The 27516-nt window shown below is 38.4% G+C and overlaps 1 protein-coding gene across 2 annotated transcripts in view; it reads left to right on the plus strand.

Moving 5' to 3' along the window:
- The window catches only part of SAMD12 (sterile alpha motif domain containing 12), a 368686-nt gene that overhangs the window by 133431 nt on the left and 207739 nt on the right, over positions 1 to 27516 (plus strand). For both annotated transcript variants that reach the window (XM_069466055.1, XM_069466056.1), the window contains exon 3: positions 16391 to 16520. In XM_069466055.1, coding sequence (XP_069322156.1) covers positions 16391 to 16520 — 130 coding nt within the window. The remainder of the gene's footprint in view (positions 1 to 16390; positions 16521 to 27516) is intronic.

Below are 27516 nucleotides of genomic sequence, written 5' to 3' on the forward strand. Positions count from 1 at the left end.
TAACTTGGAAACTAGTTTGACTCTAAAAAGCATTATGGCCTAAAATACATTTGATGAGTAGAAATAATATGATTGAAAATCTATCTAAGAGAGAGGTTGGCATCACCCTGCTTGCAGTGTGAAAGGTTTTTGCTGCTTCATAATCAATAATCCCAAATGACTCTGAAATCTCAAATGACTTTGCTGATATATAAAAGGTACAGAAAAATAATGTAATGGAGGAACAGAGAATCAGTGGAAAATTAGTTTGGAATCCTTTTCTGGGCATTTCTTTAAAGAATCAGAAAAATGTCCCCACACTTGATTTTCTCTGGTCTGTATATCAAATGTGTAACCCAGATATTTTTATTATTAAGGTAATGTGCTTTCAAATCAAAGAGGTCAAGAAACGCAGGTGATACCTTTGAACCTCCAGCCTCCTTTTGCACCTGTTCTGAATGCTAAATGGCTAAAGGATCAGAATTAGGCGCAAGAATAGAAATGGAAAATAATGTGCATGCAAAGACAGAGGATGAAGGTTTTTAACTTAACAACCTGGCTACAATCGAGGGAAAAGGAAAAATGGAAATGGAATTTAAAAATGAAAAGGGAAGCTTATTCAAAGGTAAAAGGCGAGATAGAAAGGATGAAAACATGAAAGAGGATTTTAGATGACGTTTTGTGGAGGAATGTGATTTAGTTAAGTAGGGAAACTGCATTTGTGGTGTATCTGTTAGTGTCATTGTTCATTCACATGGACTCTGGGTGATGTTTGTCAAGTGAGAGAGTTTTTCTTTTTTTGCATTTGTTAACATTTCTTCCGTAGGATCTAAGATTTCATTTCCACAGATACCATTCATGAGCTGAGAGAGCATTGCTCAGTGAGATTCCAGATTTCTTTTTAAGGCCCCAAATGATCCTGCCTGGAGAAGGTCAGTCAGCCTCAAAGACCCAGAGGATAAGTCATATTGTAAAAGAAAGTCTGAGCAAATGAAAATCTTCTTCTTGGCCACTGTATGTGTACACCAACAGGAAGCTGGGATTCATGTTTAATTGGATATTCGTGGCCCATCAGTGAGGATGCTGAAATTTCTCTTTCTAATAATAAAAGCAAATTCACGTTTAGATCTAAGAAATGACCAGGCTATGGTACAATGTTTCTTATCTTTTCTGGCTATTTTCTGGAAAAGAGCTATAATTAGGAACGATCAAATCCTTTGCATTTTTGCCTTTGTGTGGGGTCTAGGTAAATTATGACACTGGTAAATAATGAATCTGGCTGCTTATGTAGCTGTCAACAAATATAATAAAAACATATTTTAATTCTGATTTCCACCTGTCTCCTATCTTCAATAACAAAAGGAATGGTAGTAGCAGTAGTGGGACTGCCAGCTGTCCTAGCAATAATAGTAATAACAATAGTGGCAGAGAATGTTTTTTATTATTATCATTAGTACCAGGGACTAAACAGCATGTTTTATATTTTCTACTTAAATACTCATAACAAACCTGTGAAGTAAATATATGTATCCCCTTTACCTTTATGTTGAAACAGAGGATTAAGGAAATTAAACCACCTGCTTGTGATTGCATAGCTCCTAAATGGAAAAACCAAGATGCAAACCCAGGTCCATGGGATTCCATTTGAGCAGAGTCAGGCTGAGTGCTTGTTCACAGTGCCATGAGCCTTGATTATTAGATTTCTCAGTCTGTGCTTAATACTCCACACCTAATAATACAATTCTAATCATTGAATAATTAGCCAGTAAATATATTTGAATGAATGAATGAATGAGACAGGGCAGAACCATCACTATTTTCAAATGCAGATGCACAAGGCCACGTCTGGACTTTGCAGGTTGCTTCCCCTTGTCTTAACATCAAAACCTTGCTCTACTGTCACATTGAGACAAGAGAAGACACGAGGAGAAAAGTTCTGCATTCTCACTTCCAGAATTTATATATCATTAAGAAACAGTATAGACAATGGAGAGAGCTCCATATTTATTGTATAGTTCATTCGTCTAAATGGTATTTGAGTGCCTAGGTGCTAGGTGCAGGGAATGTTGTAAATAGGTATAGGAAATTATCAGATAGTGGTTATGATAAAAAATATTACATGTTAAAATATTTCGGGAATTACTTAAGATCACATGGTCAAGGAAGACGGCCTTGAAGAGATGATGTTTAAACTGAGAATCTGAACAATAAGCCAAAGCCAGCTATGCAAACATCTGAGAAAAGAGCCAACTTTTATTACTCACCCTAAAGTAAGGATGTGCTTTATGTGTTGGAGGAACAGAAAGAGAGAAGACTATCTTAGTCTTGGAACATCAAGACCAAGGCAAAGAAGAGAAGGCGATGCATTAGGAGAGAAGGCCTTGCAGGTTGGAGGATGGAGTTTGGATTTTATTATGAGTGCAAAGGGACACCACTGAAGGACTCAATCAGATTTACATATCTAAAAGTTTAAAGTTTACTGTGGTTGTGCTGTGGACAATAGAGTGTAGGTGGCAAGTGTGGAAACTGGGAGATAAGAGGTTATTGCAGGAGTCTGGGTGAAAAATAGTTGTCTTTTATACTGGGGGTGGAAGGGGTAGAGGTGTATGTAAGTGTGTGGATTCTGGAGCTGTTTTCTAGGTAGACTCCACAGTCCTGTGTACATCCATTTTTGTGGTAGGGATGGAGCAAGGGAAAGCTAAGGAATGAAAGGATGATTACTGGGCTTTTTTGAAGTTCTGTTGGGTATCCAAGTGAGATACCAAGTAGCTTATATAGATGAATAAGATGTTGTGGAGTGGTATTGAGAAAGAAGTATAAACTTTGAGAGTCATTGACTTATTGACATTATTTAAAGCCAGTGAGGTTTAACATTACTCCTGAAGAGAGTGTAGATAGAAAGCAGAAGGAGTTCTAAGACCAAACCCCAGAGCACACCATTTAAATCAGAGGAGGGGGACGTGGCAAGGAGAGAAGGTGTAACTAGCATGGCAGAGAGAAAACCATCAGAGAGAGAGAGATGGAAGCCAGGAAAGAAAGTGTATTCCATTGTGTAAGATGCTACCAAGGGGCCCCATGAAAGAAGGTGTGGTACTGGAAGAAGTAACACTGGAATTAGCAACCCATGTGCCTCAGTGATCATGACAAGAGCATGTTCCACGGAAGGATGGAGAAGGAAGCCCAGCTAGAGTGTGGCAAGACAGTGCAAGGAACTGGAGCAGATTCAATTACCTCAGACAACCCTTTCAAGATGTTTTTCTATGAGGAAACCAGACAATATTGTTCAGTCTCAAAAAGGAAGGAAATTCTGACACTTGCCATAACGTGAATGAGCCTTGAGGATATTACAGTAAGTGAAATAAGCCAGTCACAAAAAGGCAAATACTGTAGGATCCCATTTATCTGAGATCCTTGGAGTAGTCAAATTCACAGAAGCAGAAAGTAGAATGGTTGATTTCCACAGAGGGGCTGGGAGGAGGGGGTTATAGTTTAATGGCTACAGAGTCTCAGTTTTACAACATGAAGAGATTTCTGGGGATGGGCAGTAGTGATGTCAGCACAACAATTTGAATGCACTTAGTAGGGCTGAATTGTACACTTAAAAATTCTTAACAGGGTACATTTTATGTGTATCCTACCACAATTAAAAATAAATAATTTTTTAAAACTTTAAAAAATGTAGATATTCAATCTGGAAGGTCCAATATTTAATAAAAGGAGTTCTAGATAAAAGAACAGAATAAACAGTGGAGGATATACTTTTAAAATAATAATACAAGATTTGCCAGGGCTTTATCTTTAAATTGAAAGGCACCACTGACTGCCTGTCAGAAAGAGTGAAAGAAGACCTATATCTAAGCACATTCTCATGAAATTTCAGAATATCAAGAATGAAAAGAAGGTCCTTAATGCATCCTGTGGAGAAAAATATAAGATATCCAAAAAGGAATGAGAATCAAGCTACCTTAGACTTCTCACTGCACTCCTTGAGGGTAGAAAGCTGTGGGGCAATGCCTTCAAAATTGTGAGGAAATTTTTTTTCAACTTAGGACTCTATATCTAGCCATGTTATCAATCAAATATGAAGGTAGAATAAAGACTTTTTCTGACATACAAGGACTGAGAACATTTACCTCCTAAAGCCTTTTCTTAGGAAATTGCTTATGAATATTCCAGCAAAAAGAAAAGATGTAAACTCAGAAAGAGGAAGATGGGGATCCAGGAAACAATTTTCCCATCCATTCATCCATCCAGGAGAGCAATGGAGGCAAATCCTGAATGGCCCCTATGTAGCAGATCTGGGAGCAGCCAGTTTAATCTGGACCAAGGAAGACTCCATGAGGTAGATCTTTGGGAAAAACAGGGAATTTGGTAAATAGAGAATATGATTAAAAGTCTTTGAAAAAATTGATACCAACAAAATGGGAGAAAAATAAAGGAAATTAAATACCCTGAAGACCATAAAACTGCATAAGAATATTTGCTCCAGGTATGAAATAGACTAAACTGTGGCATGAATTTAAGCAACTGCTGCATATAAGAAAGTCTATTTGCTTTTCACTCTGGGAAACTTTTTTGAGATTCTCTGCAGTTATGACATTGGACTGCTGAGAATGTGATAGAAGAAAAAATAATCTAACCCAGACTAATTGGCCCAGCATTGGAACAGTATTTATACAGTCATAATAAGGTAAATGCTGCTTATTGATTTTTTTTAACTGTGAATCAATCTACAATCATGCTTAGCATTGCAGACCAAAGGTTCCAGGACAGAAAATATACGCTATTAACCTTGACAATATAAAAGTAATACTGCAAATGACAGAGGTGGGACTTTGAAGGAAAGGAACAACTATAGGAAAAGAAGGAATCCTTCTTTAGAAAATCATGTAGATTTAAATATATTATTGAAGATTATAAAAAGAATAAAAGAACTAAAATTAATAATACTAAGTGAAAACATTCAGAAGAACAGATGAGAGGAGGAAGCTAGCATATGTGTACCAATTCCTGGTTATTTTTCATTAAGGTATCAATGGATAAGTTCTCTTAGTCTCATAAATTACGAACTGAAAAGAGAAACCATTAAGAGGTTGCTCCTAGAAATTGCAACTGAAATCTGAGAAAGGACGTTTTTGAGTTAGGACCATGTTTGGGTTCTACTTTGAAGACAAAATAATTGCCAGTGAGAAGAGATCTGATAAGGGACTGGTATTTTTTCACAATAAGTCCTTTTGGATAACTTATTTTTAAAAAAACCATATGCATTATTTTCTTTGATCACAATAAGAAGATTAAAAATAGGATGATTATAGAAGCATAAACATTACTTAAATTATTACTCAAATAAGAATACCTAATTATTTGATTAGTGGGGAATGTGGCCATAAAAATAATGTATATGGACGTGGATTCTAGAAAAACCATTTTTAAAAATAAAAGCAATTATGTTCGTGAGGTAAATCCTTATTAAAAAAAAATTTTTTTTGATTGTATAAAACTCAATATTTAAAAAGTAAATGCAGATGTATAAGAAAAATTTGTTTTTGTTATTTTCTTATAATTCATCTCATGTCTAGTTTATCTTCTTCCTAATTATTAATATGTGTTTGTAGTGAGATCTTCAAAGCTCTATCAATCTTAGATTGCCAGACTATTTTGTCTGAATTAATCAGTCTATCTGAACTGGAGTTTGCCCCTGCATTAGTTGCTCAGGCTGCCATAATAAAAAATACCACAGATTAAGTGGCTTAAACAATAAAACATTATTTCCTCACATAGTTCGAGAGGCTGGAAGTCTGAGATCAGGGTGCCGTCACGGTTCAGTTTTGCTGAGGGCTCTCTTCTGGGCTTGCAGGTGGCCACTCTCTCACTGTGTGGTGGGGGGAGAGAGAGAGAGAGAGAGAGATAGCTTTCTGATGACCCTTCCTATAAGAACACTAATCCTATCAATCAGGGACCTACCCTTGGGAACTCCTTTAACCTTAATGACTTCCCTAAAGACCCTATCTTAAAATATAAGTTGGGATTTAATTCTTCAACATATGAATTTGGGGAGAAACATACATTCAGTCCATACAAGCCCTATTGAATTCATTCATCATTTGGCTGAATTGAACAGATGGACAAATTGTTTTGACACCAAGAAGTCATGAAGCTGGGAGGTGGCTAGCTTTTAAAGCCCTAGAACACTTGCATTGGAATCTTTGCACAGACCAACCTCTGTCTAAAAGGATTGCAGAGATTTTAGGCTCTCCAAACTCCAGAGTCCCCCTACCCTATTCTACTAGATACAGTTACAGCACTTTTGTAGGGCTTCTGTTTTTTCTGGAGTGCCAACAGCATGGTGGCCCCAGCTTCCCTAGGACCCATTAGCCCTCTCTTTTCTTTTCTTTTTTTTTTTTTTTGAGACAGAGTCTCACTCTGTTGCCCGGGCTAGAGTGAGTGCTGTGGCGTCAGCCTAGCTCACAGCAACCTCAAACTCCTGGGCTTAAGCGATCCTACTGCCTCAGCCTCCCGAGTAGCTGGGACTATAGGCATGCGCCACCATGCCCGGCTATTTTTTTTTTTTTTTTTGTATATATATTTTAGTTGTCCATATAATTTCTTTCTATTTTTAGTAGAGACGGGGTCTCACTCTTGCTCAGGCTGGTCTCGAACTCCTGACCTCGAGCGATCCACCCGCCTCGGCCTCCCAGAGTGCTAGGATTACAGGCGTGAGCCACCGCGCCCGGCCTAGCCCTCTCTTTTCTATAAAATCATCCAAATTAAACACTCAGCCTTTTGATGATTTTGTTTGATCTTCACAACAACTTTGTAAAATGGGCAGAGTAGGTGTTTTCATTTTCATTTTACTGGTGACATAATTGAGTGGCAGAGAGATTAGCACTGTCCTATTGTATAGTGCAGAAACTGTTTCTCCTTCTACAATAAGGAGAGTGGAAAGAGACCTGGTGTAGGAGTCACATGACTGATTCTGAACTCAACTCTGCCTTGGGCATACCCAGATCAGGGCAAAGGCAGAGTTATCTTTGATCGGATTTATCTTAATCAATTAATTAAGGAAGCAATCTAGCACTGGAAACCTCAGTAAGAAGCTCACATCTCTTACTCTCATTTTTTCCTCCTATATCCATCAAGCTTGAGTGATATCATGAAGTAAGCATGAAGTTTGAAATTATTGCAGACCTGGACTGCAGGCAGCTCTGAAATCCATGAGCAGTGTGACCTTGGATTAATTCCTTCAACTCTCTAAGCCTGTCCCTCTACTAAAACTAATACCTACCTTGTAGGTGGTGGGAAAATTCAAGATGATTTATCTACAGTTCTTAAAACAATTCTTCCTGTATTCTGTGTTACAAAATGATATATAATATTATGCCTGAAATGGCATCAGTACATTCTTTGGCCACATTCCCAAGCCCGATTTGTTCAGGCTTGACCACACGTGTTCTCACAGGAATTGGAAAAGCAAGGAAGAGTGCACAAGCACGCAAAACCTCTCAAGAACTCAGCTCCGACCTGGCGCATCATCACCTCTGCCATGTTCTTTTGGTCAAAGCAAACCACATGGCTCCCCCAACCCCCGCAGTCAATAGGTGGGGAAATAGATGCCATCTGTGGCAGGGGACCTCCAGTCATATCGCACAGGGGCATTTTTGCACTGAGGACATTTTTGTTGTCAATCTGCTACATTGTTATTCCAAAGGAATTGTTGTAGAAATGAGGTAATGATGATCAATAACCATTTTTATGGTTCATATTTGTTTTCATTTTTTTGCTTTTGTCATGCTTTCATTCATCCAATATTCACACAGAGGTTTGCCCATGAGATACGTGCTCAGAGAGTATGTGTGCCTTTGTGTCTTGCGCTCACAGCACCTCCCTGGGCTGTGCTCATCTGTGTGATGAATGATGGCTTTTCCTGCTGTACTAAGACAGAATAGACACAACGTACAGTGTGATCCTCTCCCTCTGTATTTCTTTTGACAGGCTGCACAATCTGGGCTGATAGGGAGAACAGGCCTTGATAACCAGAGCCATCCAGGCTGCCAGAGACATCTCGTTTCCCGTTGACTGCCTGTGCACATCTGTTTATTCCCTCATGAGGGTTTATCATTAGAAACCCTATGCCCAGCAGCGTGTACTCGGGGGCCAGCAGATCTTACCAGCATTGCATATGAGCCTCCCTCACAGCTTGTGAGCAGTAGCAGCTACACATCTGGAGAGTGCCTTCATAAATAGCTCCTCAAGTGCCTGGGGAATCTGGGCTGTATCTTTGGCATGGAATTAGGACACTTTGTACGTGACTGTCCCTGGAGATAGAAGGGGGCTGACTTTGAGTCTCAGAGGGAAACAAATGGCAGGACTTACCACTGGAAGACACAAGGCACATTGCAGCAAGGCCCAGCCTGAATAAGGAGCATCTTTTTGCCTCTTTTAATTTGACATCTTCATTTTTCCATTTTTTTCCTTCCCCTTTTCTATATTGTCTCACTTTCTTCTTCCTGTGCCTACCTTTTCCACTGGTGCCTTTTCATCTTCTTCCTTTATTATCAACTGTATTTCTTTCAATCTTAGCTGACTGCACCCAGCACCATCTCACGATACCTACAACTCAAGTCAACTGGACTCTGAGGAGTCTGCCTGTTCCACTGTGCTGCACAGCTGCTTCCCCAGATCAGGATGGATAGTCCAGTTGAAGAGCATACTAATGTCATTCAGGAAAAACTAAGATAGACTTTCTGGACACATGTGGCAGGCAGTGTTTAAGTGTTTTAGATAAACCATTTCTAATCCTTCCACAAACTACAAGATAGGTATTAGGTGCAGGGTATGCAGAAACATGATAGGATGGCTCAGTGACTGGCCCAAGGTCCACAGTGCTAGTGAATACCAGAGTCTCCAATCCAGGTCTGCAAAATTCCAAATGCCAAGCTTGTTTCATCATATTACTCTCTGTGTCAGTCAAGAAAGAAAAAAATTAAGGATCAGAGATGTGAGCTGTAAGAATTATAGTGCTAGACTGTCTCTGCATTTTTGGCTCAATAAAAGAGAAATCTAATCAGAGGAAAGGCTGTTTGAGTCCCAACCCGGGAATGTGAAGAGTGCAGCTGGGGCTTGCACCAGTTTTCTGGTACTCAAAGATATAGGAGCTGTGATATATGATGACGGACCAGACAGTTCTTTCATTTGTTCAACAGATAAGTATTGAGTCCCTCCCTGCTTTGTGCAGGTACTGTTCTAAAGTTTGGGATTCTTCACAAAATAAGAAAGACGCCTGCCCTTGTGCAGGTTGCAAGCCAGTTGTAAGACAGATAATCGACAATAGACAAAATAAGTGTGTTATGTAGTGTGTTAGATGATACATGCTATGAAGACAGAAACAGTGGACAAAGATAATGAGTACTGGAAACAGCAGAAGGAGTGTTGCATTTTTAAATAGGGAGATCAGTATAGGACTTATTGAGAAGGTAGCATTTGAGCAAAGGCCTGAAGGAAGTGAGGGAATTAGTCATGTAGGTATGTGGGAAAAGAACATTCCAAGCAAAGTAAGAAGTGGGCACAGTTGGCATTTTTGAGCAGTAACAAATAGGCAGGTATAGCAGGAGCAGAATGTATTAGGGAAAGAATAGTAAAGGTGACATCAAAAACCCAAGTGGCCAGAATGCATGAGACACTGTAAGCCATTTAAAAAATTTAAATTAAGGTCAAGGGAAGAACAGGATGACTTGTTAGATGCATCAGGTACCTAGATGCAGTAATCTAGGTGTGGCATGATAGTGTTTCCAGTAGGGATTGCAGCAATGTCGGTGATGAAGAGATTGGACTCTGGATACATTTGAAGGTAGAATCCTTCAAATTTCCCAATATATTAGAGGGAATACAAGAAAAAGAATGGAAGGAATGTATGTTAAATCCAAGATTTGGGGTCTCAGCAATGGGAAGTACAGCATTTCTATCATATGAAATATATAATGCTACAGATAGGGTATTTTTGGGGTGGGAAGAACAGGAGGTCCATTTTGGACATGTTGAGTTTCAGATGTTTACTAGATATGCAAATGAAACTGAAGTCATCAGTTGCATATGTGATTCTGTAGTTCAGGAAGATTGGACAGGAAATACGATTTGGGATTCATCAGCCTATATGATGGTAAGGAAAAAAAAGGCCATGAGACCTAATGGAGAACACCTATGTGATATGTGAAATGGAAATTAGGGCAGTGGGTGGTACGGAGACTTGTCTTACATTTTTTCCAAAGTTAGGATTCAAAAATCAGTGAAAAAGATGATGGAAGTCCAACTGTGACTTCCATATAAAGGAACATTTTAAACCATTAATGCTTATTAGGAATAGTGTGGCCTATTTTACAGGATACATTTTCTGATGCCATGAATTTTCAGGGAAAGTCTTGAATTTAGATCAGTGTTTCCCCAAATTTTGTGTAGTTAAAAAAAAGTAAAGAAAAAATCATTATTTTCAATTAGGGACATTTGGTTTTTATCCAAATAAAGCCTTTACACATACACATACACACCCCTTTTAATATATTCATCATAGTCCAGGTTTTACTAACCACCTACTTAAATGTCTTAAAATGGATTGGATCCTTGTATTTAGTTTAAACTTGAACCAACTTACTACTGAGATTCCTTGGAAATTTGAGTCTGTGGTTCTCAGCATTTAGGAATTAAAAGGGCCATCAAATAAAATTTGATAAAGGAAAATTAAGGGAAAAAGTTGTCTCAGGCCAACCTTATCTCCTTTTATTTCTCCTAATGACACTATGACAATGATGTCTTAAAACAGTTACTCTCAAAGTCCCAGGACACTGTTGGGCTCTTAAAAGTATTGAGGACCTGAAAGATCTTTTGTTTATGTGGATGATGCAAATGTGGGAAAATAACCAATACACTGGTGAGTAGGGTTTCAGATGATGAAATGAAACATGCAAAATAAAGTAGGGGCTCAGTAAAATCTACCTGCAGGAGAAGAGAGTCCTAGTTTGATAACAGTTCATTTAAGGAAGAATCAAAGTTTTGTGTTTCCTCTAAGTATGAGCTGATGATGTGACTTGTTAATAATAAAGGTTTAGGCTTCAATCCTATATTTCATTTTTGTAGTCAGCACATTTAGGATACTGCCTTTTGAAGAAAATATGAACAAGCTACAATTCTCAGTGAAGAAAACTAGAAGTGAAAGGTCTAAAACAGATGCCCTGTGAAAAACAGTTGAAAAAGCTAATCATATCTCACTATATATTTGGAAAAGTTACCAAAGTTGCTTACTCATTACTGCACTTAGGGGCCTTTACACTACTCTGCAGAGATAAGCATCACAATTTAGGAAGCATGAAATGACGCAGGTGACATTAAAGCAGTGGTTATAGATGAAAGAATGTGAAACAACACTACATATAGTTATCTTTCATTCACCCAAGAGAAAATGTATTTGTCTTTTACCTGGAAACTTTCTGGCAGTGAGATGCCATCTCTTTGGGAGGCATAAAGACCACCCAAAGGCAATTCGTGTAACCAAAACATTTGTACCTCCGTAATCGTCTGAAATAAACCCAAATCAAAATAAAAAACATAAAATTAATTAATTCAAGTGTCAAGTATTCTGTGAAAGAACCAATCCTTCCTGATATTTAGAAACCCCTTTTTGGGTGAGTAAGCAGTAAAAGCTGCTAAAGTAGACATTAATGGTTTGGGGTGTGTCTCTTCTCCTCTCCTCCTCTTCTCTCTCCTCTCCTCCTCTCTCCTCCTTCCTCTTTCTGCAATCTTGAGTAAGATAATAAACTAGAAGTTAGTAAAAGAGAGGACTAGGAACTAAAAAAATAACACTGCAAGATAATAAGGGAAGAGAGAGGCAGTCCCTAGAGTTTGCAAACACTTGCTTATAATGAGATACTGAAACTATGTTTATTGCTTTCTGATATTTGGCCATAAAGCTCAGTTTGTCCCACCAATGGATGTAAACAGTCTAAACGTTCTATATTTTTTTTTAATAAGCCAACTGGACTTCATATAAGCTCACCTGAGTAAGAGTTTGTACAGCTATAAGGAGCTTAAATTTCAGTGTTCCCTTATAAAAACCCAGTAAATTAAAAGAGAATTTATATTGCAAAACACGCAAGTTAAGGGATAATTAAATTACAAAATAAAATGCAAAGGCGTGATCAAACTTCTTTAAAGTACTTAATTATTCTAGTCCTTAGCAGAACAGCTTCAGGTTTACTTTGGAGAACTTAAAACTTAATATTTAAGAATTCTTTCCATTTAAACACAAATCTGAAATCACCACAAAACACAGTTGAAATCATTGTGTAAAAATTAAATAGAAATCATTTGCAAAAATAATTTGCAAACAACGTTTCCCTCAGGAATGTGTATTTTGCATAAAGTGTGGTTTCCCTGTGGAACAGAAAGTAAAAGTATCTGAAACGTACTTTCAGTTTGTCTACAGAAAGGCTAGACCAATTCAGAAAGGAAATGTCTGGAATTCTATTTGGTGTCACATTGCATGGGGGTTAAGATAACAAAGTGCCTCGGGCCTCTTTCAGGGCAACAAAATAAACCAAAATTGTCTCCAGGGTTGTAAATCCAGAGAATGATGTGGTAGACATGAACACAGAGAAAGAGAACTGGGGCAAATGTTTTTTTAATGTTTGCCTTTGGGCAGGATGTTTTTTCCCTTACTAGTTGACTGTTCCTAGTAAATATGAAATGTTTTATTTATTTGCTTTCTGAACTATTATTATTTAGGTTTAGGCTCCTACTGTGGGGGGTGGAAAACTCAGCAGCGTATCAAAGAAAGTTACCATCTAGAAATGGATGTGGCAAGAGTGTGAGTGTTGGGTGAGGAGGAAAGGAGGAAGTTGGAGGCTTTGACAGCTCTGGCCCTCCTGTTCCTGCCTTCAGTGGGGCAATATGTTAAAATTTGATTCATGTGGGTTTAACATGTGCTTCTGACTATTGTTCCAAGTTGCACACAGAAGTGAAGTTTAAGCTCTTCGAAGGAATCAGGTTATGGCATTCACTCCCAAAACTTGGTTGCTATTGGGAGGTTAACCCAGGGCACTACAAAAAGAGAAATTCAGACAGAACAAATGAAAGTCAGTTGTAAGAATCTAGAAAGAAGCAGCAGACTGGGGAAGCTGGAGTCATTATGGTTCTTAATATGTAGCAAGCTGATATTAATAACAATTTCATTAAAAGGCCAAGGCTAAGAATCAGCTTATAAATGGGATCAATACTTCTGTTACCACCTGATTAAGAAGAGACAGTGATTATTAATGATAGAAACCTTTATCTCCTAGTTATTTTGTTTTATTTGTAATACTAGTTTACATGGAGGCATCTCTGTAGGTTCATATAATCTTAAATAATCCATGCCTAAAACTTTGAGTGGTACCAAATTACTGCTTAGAATACATTCTGAAGGAAAAGCAAAGCAGCTCCTTGAATGTTAGCCTCAGATTCCCTGAAGTTATGATAAAATGAAATTATAACGAAAGCATTCATTCTGGGCTAGTGAGGATGTATTCTGAGTTGGCTCTGCATGTTGAGTAAATCTGTACCTGAAGCCCAGTTGATGCTGAGAGTCCTCTGTTTCCTAGAAAATGAGCATGTTAAAGAATAACCTTCCAGGAAGAAAGTTTAGTGTATTGATGTACAAGCAACTTCATCCTTCTGCCTTGCCTTTCCTAATGTATAGCCTTCTGTGGGGGTTTCCAATGATGTGATTAGCTTTACTTGCAAGAAACTTGCAAGAGTTTCAGGGTAATGATTTGTCAGCTACAAACTCTTTCAGCTAATCTGAAGGAAAAATTGTAGAGCAGGAAAGAACCAGATGTAGAGGTGCTGACTTGTGAAACATGGTGGTAAGTGCATTTCTAGCTAGAAGATCTAAAATTCTGGTTTCCTAATCATGCAAAGGAAAGGAAATTATGGGCAAAAACAAACATTACCACCACCAACAACAACAAAAAAAATTACACCCTCCGTGCCTGAGGTCCTCCTCTCTCATCAAAATTAGCAAACAGTGAATTTGGTTTCACACAGAGGTTAGAGGGAACATGGCTGGCAGCCCGGAACTCTGGGAGGAGAGGTGGCAGGCAGGAGCAGATATATTTATTTGGTTAGGAGCCAAGTAAGCACAACACACAATGGCGTAGAGTGGCAAGGGCTGGGCGTGAAAGTCACCGCTGATTAACTAGTAAGGTGTGTCTGTGAACACTGACTCCATGAAAATTGTTTCATTTCATTCGTTCATTCACTTATTCATTGTGGATGTACAACACACTCTAAGGAGCACAGTTATAACAGCTCTCATCCTCCCATTCTCACTGAGTGCTCCAGTTACTAGGGTTGCTGAACAAATTACCCCAGAACTTAGTGGTATAAGATAAGTATTTATGATGCTAACAGGTTATGTGGGTCAGGAACTCAGGCCGCAGCAAGGATGCCTTATCTCTTTGTCGTGGTGTCTGGGGGCCTCAGCTGGAAGATTTGAAGGCTGGTGGCTGGAATTGTCTGAAGCTTGTTTAGTCATTTGTCTGGCGGCTAGTGGTGGCTGTTAGCTGAGACTTTAGCTGGGGGATTGGCCAAAATTCCAAAACATGGTCTCCTCATGTGGCCTGGGCTTCCTCACAGCATGGCAGCTAGATTCCAAAGGTGAGTGCTAAAGAGCATGAGCCAGGCAGAAGCTGTATCTTTTTTATAACCTAGCCTCAGCAGCCACATAGCATCAATTCCACTTACTCCATTACTCAGGATGGTCACATACACTGCCAAAATTTGAGGGGAGGGAACATCAACCTCAAATATCAGTGGAAGAAATCTTGGTCACATGGAATGAAAAGCAGATACATATGTATGTATGTATGAGTGTGTATGAATATATGTACATATATAAATCAAGATAAGCATTGTTTGTGGTTATTTTATAACTGATGGCCCAAGGATGGATAGCTGGAAACATACTAGTAAAATATAACAACTGAGCATTATGCTTTCCAAACTTGAATCACTTGCATATTATGTCCACTATTTTTACTACTATCTTCTCACCATCTGTATCATTGTTTCCTTAATTGTTTTCTCTAAATTGGCCTGAGTGTTTTTTTTTTAAATAAAAACCTCAAATTTGTTTTAAAAGCAAACTAGGTATTACTATAGGAAATAAAATTTATTTTTTCCCATAACTTAAAGGTAGCCTTAAATATAATAAAAGTAAAACAGTTGTTAGACACTAGATACACTGCATTCTGCTGAAGGTTTTGAGACTCAAGTGGACCCTCTCTCTGTCAAGAAAGTATGGTAGTGGGTGTTAGAAAGATGTCAAATCACACTCCTACCAAATTAAGGCTGTCCCCTTGCCTTAATCTGAAACACTGATAGAGAAGTGAAAGAAAATGATGCCTAGTGAGAAGGGCAGTGATATTTTAGGCCAGGTCTATGTCCCACCCAAGATCCTTTAAAGAACTATCAGTATTGTAGCCTTGCTTTTTTGGCAAACACTGATCCAAGTGATAAAAATTGTTAATAGTGAAGCTTTAATCCAGTCTAAACCAAGTTCCTGAGACTCATGAGGGAGACCAGCATCTGGGACAGAGTTGATGCTTATTAACTAATAAATGTATTTGTAATCTGTCATTTGTCAAAGGCTAGGCTCTTGACACCTCTGTGTGTTTTTGTTTTTTTGGGTTTTTTTCCCCTCATAAATACTTCTCTGAAATATCCAGTGAGCAATAAAAGGCTTTAACTAGTCGTCTTCTATATAAAGCCTAACTACCTCTATTATCTTATTGCCATTCCCCACATGCAGGTGGAAATGACTTTTTGCTTCCCCACTGTGGTGTAACGAATGTTCCTAGGCTTTACAGGGCCACCCTAAGTCCACAGCCCCCAGGCAGACTGGTCCTTCTTATTCTGTAGGTATCTAAATTCTATAACATTCATTCCTAAAATAATTATTAGCACCTGCTGGAGCCACAATTTTACTAGGCCCCAGAGATGTCACAGACATCTTCTTAGAATACAGAGAAAGGCACTTGGGGGGTAGCTATTTTGCCCCTAAAATTTAATTAATTCCTTAGCAACCCCATATTCTTGTTGTTATTCATTAGAAAACACTACTTCCTAAGGATTTCTGGGGATTTTTCCCAGCAGAGATGATAACTGGAGATAATTTTCATGGCTTCTCCATCTAGACCTTTTCTTTGTGGTTTTCAGCGGTATCAAGAAGGTCTGCAGAGGTTAAGAGGAGGACAAGAGCTAGATATTTATTTTCAGGGAATCCAGTTTGTAGCCTTTACCATACTCTAAGACTTTTAACAGCAGCAGTGTCTTCCTAGGCATGGGGCCAGCATTCACAGATCTTCTTTTCCTTCTTTATTTATAGTCAGCTACGGTGAAGCTGTCTAAACCAGTGGCTCTATGGACCCAGCAGGATGTCTGCAAGTGGTTGAAGAAACATTGTCCGAATCAGTATCAGATCTACAGTGAGTCATTCAAACAGCATGACATAACTGGTAAAGTATGCAGTATCCAAGATATTTCACTCCCATTCCCCCTCCCTGTCCCGATGGCCTTTCCCATACCCTTGCAATGAAAGGACATCTTCCTGCTGAAATTTTCTGGCATAAGTTTACTTTAAAAGGGTGATAAATTCCAGATCCATGTGAGCCATGCTACTCAACAAGCATACACAGTTATTACAGAAAACTGTGGATTTTGAGTGTACAGTGTAAAAGTGTATGGGAATCAGGATGAGGGGCTGAGGCATCCTAGAGAAAATAGGATCACACCAATCCTGGAGAGAAGGAAAGAAAAGGATGTTATTCAGATGAATGTGATTACAGGATCAGTATGTAGATCTTCTAAGTAGGGAAGGTTTCTAAATAGGGAAATTGTCTTTTTCATGTTTAAGATAAAGCTTGTTGACTTTTCTGACTTGGTAAGCTATATACATATATCCAATGATGCGAAAGAGTCTTGGTGGAAAGTCAGTTTCCCTGACCTTCACAACATGGTGGCTGTATTCCATCTGATGATCACTTGCTTGTGTCTGCGCCCAGAGATGGTCCAAGCTTCTGAAATGAAATACAAACATACTAACCCACTTCCCTTGAGATGAATACCTTCAAGGCGCCAATTAAGACTCCATTGAGATCAAAGGTATTTGACTATTACAGGTGGAGGTTAGGAAGGACTTGGAAGCAGAAAACAGGACAGTAAAATAAACCATAAGGCTCTTCAGATCAAGTCTCTCAGTTGGGGCTTGGGGTGGGCAAGACAGAACAAATATGCTCTTCATTGCAGCCCATCAGAATAAGCAGGACTTGTGCAGACCTAGCTTGCCCTCCCACCCTAAGATGCTGACTGTATGCAAGTGACACTCCTCCCCCACCCCTTCCCAAAGAGCACCGTGAAAGGTAGGAGTGAGGACCCGCTCTGCACCAACACTGTGTGGCTTCAGGAGGAAACAGTGTTAAGAAGTTCTCATTTTAGTCCAGATCCTTCTTTTTTTCTGAGGGATACCGACACTGGTGGGAAGATGACTTGCCGTGGAAGAGCTCAACATCCTAGATGTCAAACCTCTTTCCAAACCCATACTTCTATCTTAGGAAATCCTAACCTCTTTCATTCTGTTCACACCGATTACTTTGAAAAGGGACTCGGTGAGCAGAAACAATTTCTTTTTGCAGTTCAGTTCTTACCCTGTAGCTATAAGATGTGGGGTGTATCTACTTCACCTTCCTAGAGCAGGATTTGGTGGTTTTCAAAGTGTGTTCCCTGGAGCCTTTGGCTGCCAAAGGGACATGGGTGTGCTTTGGGTAGAAGTGAGTGTGTCAACCAAATCAGCTGCCTCTGTCTGCTTTATATAGTCAAATCATGTAGAAAATTTGATTTGGTTTTAAAAAGAGTTCTGGCACTAAATGTTTAAAAAATGCTGAGCTATATGATCGTAGATTCCTGCTCACCAAGTTGGTAATGTCTAAATATATCAGAAACATGCCCAATCATAGCTCAAGCAGAATTAACAAATAAGAGAGTGAAATCCTCCTAACTTAAGTATAGAAATGGTCTTTTGTGCACTTCTTTCTCCCCCCATCTAGAGGTAATGGTTCTTTTGCATGAAATTTCTGAAATTCTGAAGGCAGTGTGGGCACTTAGCTTAGATTCCAAGTGCCTAGATTTTACTTTTTTAGTTCCTCCCTTAAGAACATAAGAAAAGCTCATGTGAGGTCAGTTATTCCTCCCCCACCCAAAAGTAATCAATCAGTTAGTAACCATTTTCCTGATTATGATAGCCTTCATCAGATAATGGCTGCTTAATGTTTCTTAATGTCTGTGTTATAGTAATGGTGAAGCCTTTTTCATGATCTTATTTGAAAGCGGTGTTATCTTTTATTAGGGGTGAGAATTATGAGGTACCCTTGAGGGAAGGATAAGCATTTATAATGGTTTGAAGAGGATGAGCCTTACACTCCTCAGAAATGAAGATCCATGCTCCAATGCTTATGGAGTAAATGGTACCACTTCCCAAGGTTTTCTGCTAAGTGACATGACGACAGGGACATGGGAATCAGATATGTGTTTTGAACAGTTGTCATATGCTTTGGGTGGCACTCTTGGTCTCCACAAAACACCTCTGGTATTGGTAAATCACAACCTTCTCGGGATCTTGGGCAAGCTGCTTAACTTGAGCAAATTATTTAACCTCACTTCCTCCTCTCCAGGAGAAAGATAATAATAATACCTGTCTCAAAGAGACATTATGAAGATTAAATGAAATAATGTACGAAAACCATGAAGTTAACCATTTATCGACACCTTCTGCATGCCATTATTGTGTCATTATTCATGTCAAGACTCACCTGGAGGTGTCGAAAAACGTATTGTTACTTCATTCTAAGGGCAGCCTATTTTCTGGCAAGAAAAGAAAGCAGGGAATTATTTGGGGACTTAGGGAACAGAGAGAATGATTTCAGATTAACATTTGGTCCACATCTTTTTGACATTCACCTATTTGAAGCCTCAGAAGACCACTCTCTTCCCCTGTTCTCTGGCCCCTGCCTCTCGAAGGGTGAATGTAAAGCATTCAAATGATCTCAGGTGCCAAGTGGCCAGAAAATAGCTTTCAGGACTCCAGCCAGCCTATGATTACCAGCCCTGTGATGCTGGAAGCTGTGGGAATCGCAGTACCCTTGGAGGCTGTGATAAATTAGGCAAAGAGGTTTGTAAAACATCAAGATGTGATGCCAGAGCAAACCTCGACAGGCTGTGCAGATAGTAGAGTGACTTAGGAGAGGGTAGGGGGCCGGTTAGAAGTACAGGCTGAAGCCCAGAGCTGCAAAACAGCTGTGTGATTTTGTGGAGGCTGCTAGGTGAACTTCAGCTTCCCTCACCTGTAAAAAGGAGATAATGATAGTACTTACCTCATGGTGTTGCTGTGAAGGTCATTCACGGTCACAGTGAAGGTAAGATGAATGCGAACTGCTGCCAATTTCTTAAGTGCCGCCCTAATTTCTGAAATGGCAAAACAACACACATAAACAATATTGAATTCTGGCTTTATTGTTCTGAGAGCTGGGAAATGAGCAGCTAAAGGGAAACCAAACAGCCTGGGCTGGTAAATATCCTGTGCTAATCTGCAAGGCTGCCAAAAAAAAAATAAATAAAATTTGTTCACGTGTCTCTTATTTTTGCTTAGATTCTCTCAAGTGCCACTGTTCTTTTGTTTTTCTTAAAGCAAGGCTCTCCGATATCATGCTCATTAAGGAAGCATGTTGTATCAATGTTATACATATAAATAGACCCTTGATTTAGAGGCACGTGATCCAGTGATTGTAAATAAAAAGGAAATATATTAAATGGAAAGAAAAAGAAGAAAAGAGAGACAGGTTTTCCAATCATAAGTCTGAGTCAAACCTTCTCCGCTGTCCTCCACCCCAACCTTTGACGTGTAATAGCAGCATAATGTCACCCAAGTTAGTTTCTTGTCAGTAAAATGAGAATATTTATCTTAAAGGGTTGTTGGAAATAAAGGGTCGTTGGAAAGATTAAATGGGATGATCCATGTGAAAGGCCTAGCTTAATGTCTGACACATAGTAGACATTCATTCATCCATTTAGCAAATATTTATGGACCATCCACCATGTACCAGGTTTGGAGACTATAGCAGTAAATAAGAGAGTCAGTGACCCTTGTAGGGAAAAATTTGTGCTTCTGTGGAAAACTATACATCATCCTCTATAGCTCAACATTTTGGGCTATCTAAATTCAATTCTTGGGAGCTATTTTCTAACTCTGAGTTGTAGATAACTGATGGTAATACAACGTAATTCTTGTCTATTGACATGTAAATTCTGTCCCACTGAGGTTGCTTCCCTAGCCACTGGGGAAAAGGTGAGTTTCGCCTCCCACGTATACATTCATTTCAGTCTTCATGATCTTTAATTGTGTTTGCTGTTTGGATTCTCCTTTGAGCTGGTTGGAACATCTGGCTAGTTTCATCATTAATCTTAAAGACATATTCATTTTTGTATTTGTATGAGAGTCATGAGTCATGATTTTAACCTTTTTTGAAAATTACCCTTTTTTATTTTTATTTATTTATTCAGAGACAGGGTCTCTCTCTGTCACCCAGGCTGGAATGTGGTGGCATCTTAATAGCTCACTACAGCTTCCATCTCCTGGGCTCAAGCTGTCCTCTTGCCTCCACCTCCTGAGGCACTAGGACTTCAAAATTACCCTTCAACCTGGGTAGTTGTTTAAATTTTCCATAGTTACTTTTTTACAAACAGTTCTATTATATTAACATTTTTCTTATGTGTTTCTTTGAAGGACATTAAATTGTAAACAGATTTTCCCCAAGTTGCTCCAAAGTCTAAGAAAATTTTAGATATGTTTTAACACACAAGTGCTCAAAACCTTTTGCAAACTTCCTATTTGAATTTGTGATAATTTCATTGTGTCCAGAAGACACCTGCTACTTTGTGGCAGATACACTTAGTCAGAAGAGAAGCTACAGTATTCCCTCCTTTTCTGAAGGGGATATTTTCTAAGACCCCCAGAGGATGCCTGAAAATGTGCATAATACCAAACTCTATACGTACTATTTTTTCCTATACAGACATACCTATTATAAAGTTTAATTTATAAATTAAGCACAGTAAGAGATTGATAACAATAATTAAAAAAGAACTAGTTATAACAATATACTGTAATAAGAGCTATATGAATGTGGTCTCTCTCAAAATATCTTCTTATACTCTACTCACCTATTTTCAGACCACAGTTGACGACAGGTAACTAAAACCTCAGGAAGTGAAACTGTGGCTAAGGGGGACCACAATACTAGTGTTAACTCCCAACAAAAGCACTCTGAAAAAGGAATAAGATGGTTAGAATGTGGGAGAGGCACTAGGATATATAGATTTAAGTCCATCAGATTAGGCTTGAGAGAAAGAAATGTGTCTATTTTCCTGTTTTTGCAAGATTCTTTCCCTAGCCTTTCTGAAGCCTGGCTTGGAATACTGATGAGGAGGTCCTACTGGGGCCAGGCCTAAGTTCACAGGCAACTTTCGGATTCTGTTTTATGCACAGTTAAGAATCTTTTCCGGTTTGAGGAGATCTCAGCCCCTGGCTCGGCCAGGTATTCTTCCTCTGGTGGTTGCTAACGTTGCCTCACCTCATTCGTCTTCAAATCCTCCGTCTGTAAAGGGCTTCTTTCCCTGCCAGTTTTTAGAGACTTATTTTCATGGGTTGAAGCACTCAGAGCTTTGCAGAACAGAAAAATTTTTTATAAGCTACTTTGAATGTATAAAGGGTTTCCTTGGGTCTACTTCCTGGAATGACCATGGGTATACTTTAGATGGCTGCAGGAAGAGTTCCTATATGGGCATCCCCTACAGGTGGTCCATATTGATTTGTCCTATGTCTAAATGATCTCCTACAAAATAGATGGTGCCTCTGGTCCTTTTTTGTGCTTCAACTATTACCCATTTGTGCCTTTTTTCCCTTTAAAAAAATATCTCGCTGAGATGTAGCACCTTGAAATTTGGAAATTCTGCTTATGCTATTGAATAAAGAGGAGACCATTTTGTCTTTTTCAGACCTTTGGAATGTGGCTCTGTGCATTTGCTAACATTGTTCTCTTCCGTGCTGATTTTTCTGAGCTGTTCTACCCCTTTATCCTTCTGCTATTGTCCTCTGAATCTTATTATGATTAGAGTTCCCTGTAGAGACCCATGGGTCTGTAGTTAACAAGTGTCAAAAGAAGTGGAATAATTACTTCATGTGATTTACCTGTGAGAATACGGCTTAGGAGAATCCAGTAGAACAAAATAAAATGTGGACATATTTAACTACCCAGTGCCTCATCTGCACATTTTCTTGTCTCTATTGCTTTCCTCTCTGGATATTGTAATGTTCTACTTTTCTATATCTTTGTATTTTATATTTCTCTTTTGTGTGAACTGCTCTATACTTTTTATTCAACCTTGAGCATAATTTTAAATCTATGTAGTAAAGTTCCTGACATCATTACGGCATGAGTTTTTCTCATAAGTTAATTTTCCAATAATAGCATTTATTCTTTATGTTAACCCCTTTTTATGGGAAGCTTACAAGTTTCTAACTTATTAACTTATCGACTTAAAAAAATATTCCTCAGCATTCTTAAATCAAGGTTACTTAACTTGGTTTTGTTGATGATTCAGGGTAATAGACTTCTGAGTGCTAGAAAGGACTTTAAAAGTCATCCAAGGATTTATAGGGTCAGCAAAAAATACTCCTTTCAATGAGAAATACACACAGGAATTAGGTAAATAGACATCAGAATATCAGCTTTATTCCTGATAAAGATTTTTGGAGAATGTCATTTAGATCTTTAGACAAATTGATTTGCTAAGAATTTTTCTCTCTGAATTAGGTACCCCAGAAACTGCACAACTGGACACTGCCCCTTTTAGCACTTGGCAGAAAACAGACTACATCAGGCACATGGGTCATAGGAGAGCACAGAACATGGAACTGGGCTGAGCGAGCAGCACATGGAAGCAGGAGGGAGGCCAGGTACTTCAGTTGGGAAGTTTCTCTGCAAGGGAATGGGAGGAATGGGGCATGTGTGGCCCCCGAGAGTCCAACCACATGTCTCCCTCCATATCCTTCCCAATACCCCTGCTAGATGGCCAGCCAGCCTTTGCTTGAACACCTCCAAGGACAAGCATTTTGTAATTTTAGAAAGCCTGTTTTCTGTTCAAGATGTTGGATTGTGCTGGTGGTAGTGGTTGTTATAGTTTTTGGTTTTGCTTACTCCTTTCTATCCTAAGCTGTGGGTCTGCTGAACCGCTTTCAAGGGTTCTCAAATACCATGCTCTACCATCCTCAAACCTACCCATTCACCTGGATAATTCCAATTTTCCTCCTACAGAAAGCCTTCCTTAGTTCTCCTCACCTGAGTTAAGTATCCCATCCTATAGCTCCCAAGATAAGGCTGCAAGGTAAGACTCGTCACATTTAGTAAATAGTTTAAAAGTTTAATTATTAGAAAGTTTGTGCTGAGGTTTAACTGAAACACACCCCTAGGTCCTGTTCAGGTTCCCAGGTTAGAAATCCTTGCTGAAGAAAGCTCTACCCCCCAATTACACATTCTTGCTGCCAGGCCTCAGTGACACCATGATGCTGTCTCCCAGTCCTCGCCTTCATTCCAGTGGACTGTCAAATGGATACCCCAAAATGCTTCCTCCCAGGTTCCTTCTTCATCTCAATAGATGTCCTTATTTCTGCTACACTGAGAAGGTAATGTAATATCAGATGAGTAATGTAAGCAGAGAAATGGAAACTCTAATAAAGGATCAAAAGTAACTGCTAGAAATTAAAAAAAAATACTTTAACAGAGATAAAGAATGCCTTCAATGAGATCATCAGTAGATTCAACATAGACATGGAAAGAATCAGTGAACTTGAACATAGAACAATAGAAAATATCCATACTGATACGCAAAGAGGAAAAAGAATGAAAATAACAAAGCAGAACATCTCAGAATTACAGAGCAATATTAAAATATATAACATGCATTATTGGAATACTAGGAGGAGAAGAGGACAGAGATAGTTCAAGTTATAATGACTGAGAACTTTCCAAAATTAATGACAGACATCAGACCACAGATCCAAAAAGTTCGGAGAACACAAAGCAGGATAAATACCAAAACAACTACACCTAGGTATATTATAGTTAAACTACACACCCCCATCACACACACACAGAATAAAGGTAAAATCTTGAAAGAAGCTAGATTTTAAAAACAAGCAAACACACACAAACACCTTACGTATAAAGGAAAAAAGATAAGAATTCTAGTAGTCTTTTCATCAGAAACTTCTCAAGCAGGAAGAGAGTGGGTTGAAACTTAAAAGGGTTGAAAGAAAAAAAAAAAAGTAGCCAATTCTATATCCAGGAAAATTATCCTTCAAAAATAAAGGAGAAATAAAGACTTGCTCAAACAAAAACTGAAGCAATTCGGTGCCAGCAAACTGTCCTATAGGAAATATTAAAAGAAATTCTTCAGGCAGAAGGAAAATGATATGGGTCAGACTTGGACTAACCTAAAGAAAGGAAGAACATCAGAAAAGAAATAAGAGAAGGTAAAATAAATTTCTTTATTTTTCTTATTAATTTATCTAAAAGATAACTGTTTAAAGCAATAATAATAGTATACTGGGTTTTATAGCATATAGATAAGTAAAATGAATAACAACAATGTCACAACAGTTGGAGGGGAGGAAATGAAAATGCTCTATTATAAACTACCTGTACTACATGTGAAGAGTGATGTTATTATATTTGAAGGTGGACTTAGATTATTTAAAATGTATATTATGAACTCTAGGGCAACACTAAAAAGCTTTTTATAAAGGAAATGTAAATGATATGTTCAGATGAGAAGATAAAAGGGCCTGACTGACATTTACAGGACATGCTACCCAAAAACCACTGAATATACATTTTTCTCATTAGCTCATGGGACATTCTCTAAGGTTGACCATATCCTAGGCCACAAAGCACATCTCAACAAATTTAAAACAATAGAAATTATACCATGCATCTTCTCAGACCATAATGGAATAAAATTAGAAATCAACTCCAACAGAAACTCTCATCTCTACACAAAGTCATGGAAACTAAACAACCTTATGCTGAACAATTATTGGGTTAAGGAAGAAATTAAGATGGAAATCAAAAGATTCTTTGAACTAAATGATAAAGGAGATACAAGTTACAAAAATCTGTAGGACACAGCTAAAGCAGTCCTGAGAGGAAAATTTATATCCATAAATCCCTACATCCTAAAAACAGAAACATCACAAATCAACAATCTAATGAATCATCTCAAAGAACTGGAAAAAGATGAGCAAACCAACCCTAAACCAAGCAGAAGAAAAGAAATAACAAAGATTAGAGCAGAACTAGATGAAATCGTAACAAAAAAAAAAAAACTATATGGAAGATTAATAAAACAAAAAGTTGGTTCTTTGAAAAAATAAAATTGGCACTCCTCTTGCTAGATTAACGAGAAGCAGAAAAGAAAGGACTGTAGTAAGCTCCATCAGGAATGAAAAAGGAGAAATTACAACTGATACCATGGAAATACAATGTATCCTCTATGAATACTATAAAATCTTTTATGCACATAAACTTGAAAATGTGGAGGAAATGGACAAATTCTTAGAAACATACAGCCTTCCTAGGCTCAGTAAGGAAGAAATAGAATTCCTGAACAGACCAATATCAAGTACTGAAATTGAAGCAGCAATAAAAAACCTTCCTAAAAAGAAGTCCCAGACCAGATGGTTTCACACCTGAATTTTACCAGACCTACAAAGAAGAACTGGTGCCTATCCTGCAGAAAATATTCCACAACATAGAGAAGGAAAGAGTCCTCCCCAACACATTTTATGAAGCCAACATCACCCTGATACCAAAACCAGGAAAGGACGCAACAAAAAAAGAAAACTACAGACCAATATCCCTTATGAATATAGATGCAAAAATTCTCAGCAAAATGCTAGCAAACTGAATTCAGGTGCTTATCAAAAAAATAATCCATCACGACCAAGTGAGTTTCATCCCAGAGATGCAGAGATGGTTCAACATACGCAAATCTATAAATGTAATTCACCACATAAATAGAAGCAAAAACAAAGACCCTATGATCCTCTCAATAGACACAGAAAAAACATGTCACAAAATTTAGCACCCTTTTATGATAAGAACGCTTAACAAAATAGCCATAGCTAGGACTTACCTAAAAATTATACAAGCCATATATGACAAACCCACAGCCAACATCATACTGAATGGGGAAAAATTGAAAACATGCCTCCTTAGAACTGGAACTGGACAAGGTTGCCTACTGTCCCCACTGCTATTCAGCATAGTGCTGGAGGTCCTATCCAGAGTAACACATTAATATTTTTTAACTAAAATCTACTCTCACCACCATTTTATGAACCACATGAATTTTAGCACAAAAAAACTCATGATTTAAAAAATGGAATAAATTTTGCTTTAAGAAAAGCATACATTATTTTTATTTCTCCCATTTTCATCAGAGAACAGCACTAATTTGTAGGCTAGCATAAGGCAGCCACTGCTCCAAGGGTACATTTATCAATATTATAAATGCAGAATTTATTTAATCCTAGTGATAATACTTGACAGGATAAGAGTGGAAATTGTCACCAGATAAACTATTTGTTTCATAGATCAGAGAACTAGAACAGAAAGAATATTCTTACTATGGAGCAGTCCTGCTTCAGAAAACCCCTGACATCTTTAATAATGCTTACTGTTTCTTGGGATTTTTCTTTTTACATTCCAGATGTTCAGCTGAGAACTGAGTGTACATTATGAGTGTGTGCCTATCAAGTACCTAGAAATGTCTGAGACAGTTCAATGTTAAAGAATTAGTAGCTTTCGATAATCTTGCGAGCTAGTTCAGGTGAGGAACATGATACTTGGAGTGCAGTGGGAGACTCAAGGTAATCAGAGAAGCTGAACATTTACCATCAACAAGACCTGTCACATTGGCTTATTGGGAGGATTAGGGAACTGAAACCTGGAAAATACTTAGAACAATGCCTGGCATATTATAGGATGTCAATAAATATCACCTGTCATCATTATTGGTCTATAATTAGTGAATTGATAAGCATTTGATGAGCACCACTACACGCACCAAACACTGCTAATGGAGACGGATTGTATTACTCCATTGCAGTGAGATAGAAAAGCAGGGCATCATTGGCTCTGCGGTGCCAGACTGGAAGGGACCTCCTCCTGTCTCCTATTTTTCACATGAATAAACAGAGGCCCAGAGGCTAAAGTGATTTGTGCAAGGGCACACAACTTTTGTATTACGAGAAAACGTTCAAAGCTAGGTCACATTGCTATGGGAGAACAGGAGACCCATTATGAAAATCCAGTAGGTTGCCTCACTTCGAAGTAACCAGAG

The sequence above is a fragment of the Eulemur rufifrons genome, chromosome 3 (genome assembly GCF_041146395.1).
Source record: "Eulemur rufifrons isolate Redbay chromosome 3, OSU_ERuf_1, whole genome shotgun sequence".
Lineage (NCBI taxonomy): Eukaryota > Metazoa > Chordata > Mammalia > Primates > Lemuridae > Eulemur > Eulemur rufifrons.